The sequence below is a fragment of the Ailuropoda melanoleuca genome, unplaced genomic scaffold (assembly GCF_002007445.2).
Source record: "Ailuropoda melanoleuca isolate Jingjing unplaced genomic scaffold, ASM200744v2 unplaced-scaffold4981, whole genome shotgun sequence".
In the NCBI taxonomy this organism is placed as follows: domain Eukaryota; kingdom Metazoa; phylum Chordata; class Mammalia; order Carnivora; family Ursidae; genus Ailuropoda; species Ailuropoda melanoleuca.
Window position 1 is genome coordinate 1 of NW_023222514.1, and position 9,583 is coordinate 9,583.

At 45.9% G+C, this 9,583-nt stretch overlaps 2 protein-coding genes across 2 annotated transcripts; both read left to right on the top strand.

Moving 5' to 3' along the window:
- Positions 1 to 196: 196 nt before the first annotated feature.
- On the top strand, positions 197 to 2,989 carry LOC100471781 (cationic trypsin; the record flags this gene model as incomplete). Its single annotated transcript, XM_034651936.1, has 4 exons — positions 197 to 381; positions 1,046 to 1,299; positions 2,015 to 2,151; positions 2,739 to 2,989. Coding segments are annotated over 4 exons (726 nt in total), but the record flags the coding sequence as incomplete, so codon positions are not given.
- LOC117799453 (cationic trypsin-like) lies at positions 260 to 8,801 on the top strand. The gene is made up of 4 exons (XM_034651935.1): positions 260 to 381; positions 7,062 to 7,315; positions 7,825 to 7,961; positions 8,549 to 8,801. The coding sequence occupies exons 2-4, from the start codon at positions 7,186 to 7,188 to the stop codon at positions 8,696 to 8,698; spliced, it is 417 nt and encodes a 138-aa protein (XP_034507826.1). The 5' UTR covers positions 260 to 381; positions 7,062 to 7,185; the 3' UTR covers positions 8,699 to 8,801.
- Positions 8,802 to 9,583: the final 782 nt, after the last annotated feature.

Consider the following 9,583-nt stretch of genomic DNA (forward strand, 5'->3'; position numbering starts at 1 on the left):
AATAAAAAATTAGATACTTATACTAGTATAAGTAGGGTGTGTGTTAAAGGTATAGAATAATGAGATTTTGGGGAAAATTATGTAAAAATTATATTATCACCATTATGTGTGACAGGAAAACATTATCTCCTCTTTTCTGGTTTATCTGCAAAAAGGCTGTGGTAAGTAGAAATTCCAGAATGGATCTGTTTAACAGATTGTTTCCAACTTTTCCCTGTCAGTTGCTTTCCCCATTGATGATGATGACAAGATCGTTGGGGGATACACCTGTCAGAAGAATTCTGTCCCTTACCAGGTGTCCCTGAACTCAGGCTACCACTTCTGTGGTGGCTCCCTCATCAATTCCCAGTGGGTGGTGTCCGCGGCTCACTGCTACAAGTCGTAAGTGACCAATCCTCACATCCCTGTTCTCTCAGATCAACCCATGGCCCAGCCCTGCCAAAGCACAATCAGGGTACACTGCACAGTTATGCTTGAGGGGCGAGCATTCAGAACTAGGAGCCTCATCATTCCCCCGGGCACTGAATGATGCATTGAGGGGATTTTACATGGAAAGGTAATCATTATAGCTCAACCAGGAAAAAAATGGCATATGAAGGTAATAACCCACATGAAGCTTCCAGAACAACATTAAAAATAACACAATTCATTCTAGGCCCTTAAAATTCTGTCATGTCTCTGATTCCTGCCACAGCTCCCTACAGTCACGGGTAATCCTAACCAGGGGGAGTAGCAGGTGCTGAGTAGTCACCACCAATTCCTGTGTCACCTTCCATCCTTTTATTGGCATCACTCAGTCATGGGAACTAAACGTATTTAACTTTCTAGCAAGATGGTGGGCTTGAGTCTATAGTGGTAGGGACACCCCACCTAGAGTTACTCTCACCTGCACCAGGTCTGGTAGGGCTGCCTTAAGTGCACAATTACCTATGTGTGGAGATGCTTGCAGGGGATGCTATTCCTGCTGATGCTCATGATTGGGGTGAACTGGGAAAGGGGAAAAGCTCAAGTTGGTCTTGAAGGATCTTTGCATCCTTTAATCCAGCCGAATCCAGGTGCGTCTGGGAGAACACAACATCGCAGTCTCTGAGGGTGGCGAGCAATTCATCAATTCGGCCAAGGTCATCCGCCACCCCAGTTACAACTCAAACAATTTTAATAATGACATCATGCTGATTAAACTGAGCTCACCCGCCACCCTCAACTCTCGAGTGTCTGCTGTGTCTCTGCCAACATCCTGTGCGGCTGCTGGTACCCAGTGCCTCATCTCTGGCTGGGGGAATACCCAGAGCGTTGGGGGTAAGTGTCACCTGAACAAAAGCAGCAAGGCTGGAAATCCTAGAAGTGAAAGACATGTTGAGGGTCGGTTAGTCCAAATTGTCACTCAAGACAAGGTTCCCTGAGGATAGTTTGTGAGTATCCGGAATCTCAGGAAGATTCCTTTGCTGGAAAACTCAACAAAAATGCGCTATGATAATGGTAGCAGATATTCAGTTGAAATATGATTAGTGATTTGCAAAGAATAGAAACTGAGGGGCGCCTGGGTGGCACAGCGTTTGGGCGTCTGCCTTCGGCTCAGGGCGTGATCCCGGCATTATGGGATCGAACCCCACATCAGGCTCCTCTGCTATGAGGCTGCTTCTTCCTCTCCCACTCCCCTTGCTTGTGTTCCTTCTCTCACTGGCTGTCTCTATATCTGTTGAATAAATAAATAAAATCTTAAAAAAAAAAAGAAGTAGAAACTGAGGAGGTAGAACAGAGGGAGTTGGTGCTGCCTAAAGTAGAGACCTGCTTGGGAAATAGTGTCTAGATTTATCTGTAGTCACTGATACTAAGGCAGACAGAACAACGTCTTGTTTAAAAATGTTGGGAAGACTTTGCAGATAACGGTTGTTCTTCCAAAATAGAAGTTACTGGCAATCTGAGAGAGTAGGGAAGGAAGGAGGAGATTGGGAAAGAAATCTCCAGAATCCTGTGGGTTATATTCTTCCATTTTTACTCTTGTGCCCAACAGAAAAGTACCCTGATGTCCTGCAGTGTCTTCAAGCCCCCATCCTCCCTGACAGCAGTTGCCGCAATGCCTACCCTGGCCAAATCACAGGCAACATGATCTGTCTGGGCTACCTGCAGGGTGGAAAGGACTCTTGCCAGGTCAGTTTCTTTGTACTCCTTCCAGCCGAGCTTCATGCACTTCCACTACAGTTCCCTTTCTCAAAACGCAGATTGAAAAGCTGTCTCTGGGTTGGATTCAAAGGGATGAGGGATAGAATTGGGATGAGTGATAAATTTTCTTTTTGAGATGATAATAGCTAGGGATAAGGGTAAAAACACTGGGTGTTATATGCAAACAATGAATCATGGAACACTACATCAAAAAAAAAATAGATACACAGAAAATGATGTACAAAGAGGACATCCAGGCACCAGGCTGATGAGGTATATTGTAGAAGGAAGCTTCTGAAAAAAGCAGGGCTAGCTGGGCAGCATTGCACCAGTCCTCAAATCTCCTTGGCCCTGTATGCCATCAACTAAGAACAGAGCAGGAGCTAGGAGGAGGGAAGAGAAAGGAGAGGCATGTAGTCAGAGATTGAGAATTAGATTTTCAGGGGAAGGGAAGGTGCTTCCTGGAAAATAAACTACATGGGAACACAGACCCAGGGTAATGGAGAAACAATGTTGAGCCTTTCTCCCATCTTGGCATAGTTGAGAGTTCTTACTGTCTCTTTCCTCTCGTGCAGGGTGACTCTGGTGGGCCTGTGGTCTGCAACGGAGCGCTCCAGGGCGTTGTCTCCTGGGGTGCTGGCTGTGCTCAAAAAGGGAAGCCTGGTGTCTACACCAAGGTCTGCAACTACGTGAGCTGGATTCGGCAGACCATCGCCGCCAACTAAGCATGTAAGCACATGCACCCTCCATGCACCAAACTGCTACTCACGTTCACCTTCCACGCATGCCTGACAACAGTATCTAAATAAAAACATTTTGTTCCACATCACATGTGTCAAGAACTGTCATTACTTAGTATTTATGAAATTTTTCTTCAAACTGGCTTCTGTGTAAGAGGGTGGACATAGAATTGAACAAGTACACAAGGATAGAATTGGAGAGGTTATGTCATGATTCATCCAGCCTGATCAAAATGAATTTACTGATCACCTACTATCTGTAAGGCTCTGTGTGGGGCATTGAGGATATAAGCACGGATAAGCTTAGAGGTCAATGTTACCAACACATTTTTGAACAGATGATAACACCAAGATGCAGAATGTGAAAATCAACTGCCCAAAGTCTTTCCCCAAACTCATAGAGAGGGGGAGACCAAGCTCTAGTTGTCCTGATTCCCGAGGCATTGCCAGGGCTGTGACACCATGGTCTCCTTCTGTGCTCTACTCTAACTGAAAATCTGTTTCAGAGGGAAGATGAGGGAAACCACCAGGTGAAGAAAGTTTTACAAATCCCCAATTTCCTGCATTCTCCAAGGTTTTCCTGACCTGTATGTTCCAGCTCTCTAAGACCTTTCTGGTTTTCCCACTGGGGTTGTATTGCTGTAGCAGTCACGATGTCTGCAGGCAGTCTGTGCCCCTCTTCCAACAGAGTCCCCCACATCCCAGCCCATATCATGTACTGTTTTGAACTCTAGGAAAAAGGAAGTGCAAATGCAGGTACGTTTGCAGGAAATAGATCTATTACACCGAGTTCATAGAAGACTGGGCTATAGAGTTGGTTTGGTGTACAGGCCCCAGCACACGATTCCTGGGCATATCTGGTATGGATGCAGGAAAAAGATATCATGGGATCTAAGCATGGAAACACTGGAGCAGACGGAGGAAATGTTCCCAGGCTCAGTAATCAGGGTAAGGAGCGGTATTGTCTTAGTCAGTTTAGATGGCTATAACAAAAATCCCATAGACTAGGTGGCTTAAACCACAAACTAATTTCTCAAGGTTCTGGAGGCTGGAAAGTCCAAGATCAAGGTGCCATTGAAATAGTGGGGGCCCGCTTCCTGGCTTGTAGACAGTGGCCTTCTCACTGTGTCCTCACATTTCAGAGGGAGGGCTCTGGCCTCTATTTCTGTGGACACTATCCCATAATGGGGGCTTGACCTTTAGACCTTATCTAGACCTTGCAAAGGCCCTACCTCCTAATATCATCCCACCGTGGATTTGTGTTTGAGCACATACATTTGCTGGGGGGACACAATCATGCAGTCCAAAGTGGGTATCTTGGAAGAGGAAAGTATGGGTAGGTGCACAACCCATCACCAAATGTCTATTACTCTGTAACTCTGGATGGCATATTCATAGGGAGCAGTCCTGAGCTCTTAATATCGCCTTCCCAATGTCACCAAGATGGAGCCCAAATTCCTTAGCGTTGCATTCAAGGCTCTTAACTATTTGGTCATAACTAAGCTGTCCTGTCTAATTTCCGTGGTTCTTACTGAATCGCTTTTATGCTTGCACAGAGCCTAAATTAACTTCATGTATAACTCTCCTTTGTTAAAATGGGTAGATTTGGTTCTACCTTAGCTAAACGTCACAGGCTTCTCTCCAGAAACAAATGAGCTTAGTGATTCTCCTGTTTCCTCGGAGATGCTTTCTATTCCACATGACCACCACCACCGATATACACCTACCCACCTCAGCACAAGTCTAGGCCCGATTTAGAGACCTGGCAGGCTCACCAGATTTCTCCCAGAACTCCGGTGTGCTCACTGGATCCAGATTGAGACCGGGAGCTCCAGGAGCATGCACTGGGCGGCTGGAGGCTGGCAGTGTCAGAAACACAAAGGGCAGAGACGTGCTGGCCCTGGAAGTGAGGGTTGGAACGCCGGGTGTGGGGCACACATCCTGGGACACTGCAGGGTTGAGCATCACTAACAGGAACAGAGTTAAAGTGGCCAGAACATCAGTGGAGCATGGTACGTGATCCTTCTGTTCTATGATAGAGGCTGAGATTCGGCCACTGCTGCTCTGACTCTCAGAAGAGGCACAGTAGACTGCCATGGAAAGCCGCCAGAGAACAAAAGCCTGGAAATACTGGCTCACAGGGTGCCCATCCCCATACCCCCTCGCAGGGGACATGGAGACTCTACCCAAACAGGGTTGCCTGAGTATCGGAGTGGCAGGCCCCTCCCCCAGAAGGCAGGCTGAAAAATCAAGAAGCCCACATCCCTAAGATCCCTATAAAACAAGGGCGCACGGCCTGGGTCCCCGTCAATAATTTGGGCTCTGGACAACCCCGCAACCTCTCCTCATCAGAATGACGAGAAGGAGAAGTCCCCCCCCAGCAAAGAAAAGACAATGAGTCTGTGGCCTCTGCCACAGAACTAATGGATATGGATGTAACCAAATTATCAGAAATGGAATTATGCTTAACAATGGTCAAGATGATGTGTAGACTTGAAAAAAGTATTAACGAAAATGTTAATGAGAATATAGAATCTCTAAGGGCAGAAATGAGAGCGAATCTGGCAGAAATTAAAAATTCTATGAGCCAAATGCAGTCAAAACTAGAGGCTCTGACGGCCAGGGTAACTGAGGCAGAGGAACGTATTAGCAAATTGGAGGATGGGTTAGTAGAAGAAAAAACGAAAATAGAAGCTGGACTTAAAAAAATCCACGCCCATGAATGTAGGTTATAGGAGATTACTGACTCAATGAAACAACCCAATGTCAGAATCATCGGCATCCCCGAGGGCCTGGAAAAAAACAGAGGTCTAGAAGAGATATTTGAACAAATTCTAGCTGAAAACTTCCCTAATCTAGCGAGGGAAACAAACATCCATGTCCAAGAGGCATAGAGGACCCTTCCCAAGCTCAACCATGACAAACCTACACCACGTCATGTCATAGTGCAATTCGCAAATATTAGATCCAAGGATACAGTATTGAAAGCGGCCAGGGCAAAGAAATTTCTCACGTACCAAGGCAAAGGTATCAGGATTACGTCAGACCTGTCTACAGAGACCTGGAATGAGAGAAAGGCTTGGGGGGGCATTTTTAAAGCTTCTTTCAGAGAAAAACATGCAGCCAAGGTCCTTTAACCAGCAAGGCTGTCATTCAGAATTGATGGAAAAATAAAAACCTTCCAGAATCGCCAGACATTAACCAATTTTGTAACCATGAAACCAGCCCTACAGGAGATATGAAGGGGGGTTCTATAAAGGTAAAAAGGCCCCAAGAGTGATACAGAAAAGAAAGTCACAACCGATAGAAACAAAGACTTTACTGGCAACATGGCATCATTAAAATCATATCTCTCANCGCCAATCATTAACCAATTTCGTAACCACGAAACCAGCCCTACAGGAGATATTAAGGGGGGCTCTATAAAGGTAAAAAGGCCCCAAGAGTGATACAGAGCAGCAAGTCACAACCGATACAAAGACTTTAAAGAGAAATGGCATCATTAAAATCATATCTGTCAATAATCTCTATCAATCTAAATGGCTTAAACTCTCCCATGAAACGCCACAGGGTTGCAGATTGGAAAAAAAGAAATGACCCATCCATTTGCTGTGTACAAGAGACTCATTTTGAACCCAAAGTTACATTCAGACTGAGAGTAAGGGGATGGAGTACCATCTTCCACGCAAATGGACCTCAAAAGAAAGCTGGAGTAGCAATTCTCATATCAGATAGACTGGATTTTAAACTAGAGGCCATAGAGAGAGATACAGAAGGGCACTATATTATTCTTAAAGGAAGTATTNTTTCCCTACAGTCATGGGTAATCCCAACCAGGAAGGGTAGCAGGTGCTGAGCAGTGACCACCAATTCCTGTGTCACCTCCCATCCTTTTATTGGCATCACTTAGTCATGGGAACTAAACGTATCTAACTTTCTAGCAAGATGGTGGGCTTGAGTCTGTAGTGGTAGGGACACCCCACCTAGAGTTACTCTCACCTGCACCAGGTCTGGTAGGGCTGCCTTAAGTGCACAATTACCTATGTGTGGAGATGCTTGCAGGGGATGCTATTCCTGCTGATGCTCATGATTGGGGTGAACTGGGAAAGGGGAAAAGCTCAAGTTGGTCTTGAAGGATCTTTGCATCATTTAATCCAGCCGAATCCAGGTGCGTCTGGGAAAACACAACATTGCAGTCTCTGAGGGTGGCGAGCAATTCATCAATTCGGCCAAGGTCATCCGCCACCCCAGTTACAACTCAAACACTATTGATAATGATATCATGCTGATTAAACTGAGCTCACCCGCCACCCTCAACTCTCGAGTGTCTGCTGTGTCTCTGCCAACATCCTGTGCGGCTGCTGGTACCCAGTGCCTCATCTCTGGCTGGGGGAACACCCAGAGTGTTGGGGGTAAGTGTCACCTGAACAAAAGCAGCAAGGCTGGAAATCCTAGAAGTGAAAGACATGTTGAGGGTCGGTTAGTCTAAATTGTCACTCAAGACAAGGTTCCCAGAAGATAGTTTGTGAGTATCCGGAATCTCAGGAAGATTCCTTTGCTGGAAAACACAACAAAAATGAGCTATGATATTGGTAGCACACTTCAGTTAAAGTGTGATTAGTGATTTGGAAAGAAGTAGAAACTGAGGAAGTAAACTGAACAGGGGGAGTTGGTGCTGCCTAAAGTAGAGACCTGCTTGGGAAATAGTGTCTAGATTTGATATCTGTAGTCACTGATACTAAGGCAGACAGAACAACTTGTTGATTAAAACTGTTGGGAAGACTTTGCAGATAACGGTTGTTCTTCCAAAATAGAAGTTACTGGCAATCTGAGAGAGTAGGGAAGGAAGGGGGTGATTGGGAAGGAAATCTCCAGAATCCTGTGGGTAATATTCTTCCATTTTTACTCTTGTGCCCAACAGAAAAGTACCCTGATGTCCTGCAGTGTCTTCAAGCCCCCATCCTCCCTGACAGCAGTTGCCGCAATGCCTACCCTGGCCAAATCACAGGCAACATGATCTGTCTGGGCTACCTGCAGGGTGGAAAGGACTCTTGCCAGGTCAGTTTCTTTGTACTCCTTCCAGCCGAGCTTCATGCACTTCCACTACAGTTCCCTTTCTCAAAACGCAGATTGAAAAGTTGTCTCTGGGATGGATTCGAAGGGATGAGGGATAGAATTGGGTTGAGTGATAAATTTTCTTTTTGAGATGATAATAGCTAGGGATAAGGGTAAAAACACTGGGTGCTATATGCAAACAATGAATCATGGAACACTACATCAAAAAAAAAATAGATACACAGAAAATGATGTATAAAGAGGACATCCAGCCACCAGGCTGATGAGGTATATTGTAGAAGGAAGCTTCTGAAAAAAGCAGAGCTAGCTGGGCAGCATTGCACCAGTCCTCAAATCTCCTTGGCCCTGTATGCCATCAACTAAGAACAGAGCAGGAGCTAGGAGGAGGGAAGAGAAAGGAGAGGCATGTAGTCAGAGATTGAGAATTAGATTTTCAGGGGAAGGGAAGGTGCTTCCTGGACAATGAACTACATGGGAACACAGACCCAGGGTAATGGAGAAACACTGTTTTTCCTTTCCTTCATCTTGGCATACCTGGGAGTTCTTACTTTCTCCTCCTTGTTGCGCAGGGTGACTCTGGTGGGCCTGTGGTCTGCAACGGAGCGCTCCAGGGCGTTGTCTCCTGGGGTGCTGGCTGTGCTCAAAAAGGGAAGCCTGGTGTCTACACCAAGGTCTGCAACTACGTGAGCTGGATTCGGCAGACCATCGCCGCCAACTAAGCATGTAAGCACGTGCACCCTCCATGCACCAACCTGCTACTCACGTTCACCTTCCATGCATGCCTGACAACAATATCTAATAAAGACATTTTGTTCCACATCACATGTGTCAAGAACTGTCCTTACTTAGTATTTATGAACTTTCTCTTCAAACCAGCTGTGGAGTAAGAGGGTGGACATAGAATTGAACAATCACCTGAGGATAGAATTGGAGAGGTTATGTCATGATTCATCCAGCCTGATCAAAATGAATTTCCCGACCACCCGCTATCTGTAAGGCTCTGTATGGGGCATTGAGGATATAAGCACGGATAAGCTTAGAGGTCAATGTAACCATCACATGTTTGAACAGATGATGACACCAAGGTGCAGAATGTGAAAATCAACTGCCCAAAGCCTTCGGCAAGATCATAGTCAGAGGACACCAAGCTTCAGCTGTCCTGATTCCCGAGGCATTGAGACGGCTGTGACACCATGGTCTCCTTCTGTGCTCTACTCTATCTGAAACTCTGTTTCAGAGAGAAGAAGAGGGAAACCACCAGGTGAAAAAAGTTTTACAAATCCCCAATTTCCTGCATTCTCCAAGGTTTTACTGACCTGTATGTTCCAATTCTCTAAGACCTTTCTGGTTTTCCCACTGGGGTTGTATTGCTGTAGCAGCCACGATGTCTGCAAGCAGTCTGTGCCCCTCTTCCACCAGAGTCGCCCACATCCCAGCCCACAGCATGTAGCGTTTTGAACTCTAGGAAAAAGGAAGTGCAAATGCAGGTACGTTTGCAGAAAATAGATCTATTACACCGAGTTCAGAGAAGACTGGGCTATAGAGTTGGTTTGGAGTACAGGCCCCAGCACACAATTCCTGGGCATATCTGGTATGGATGCAGG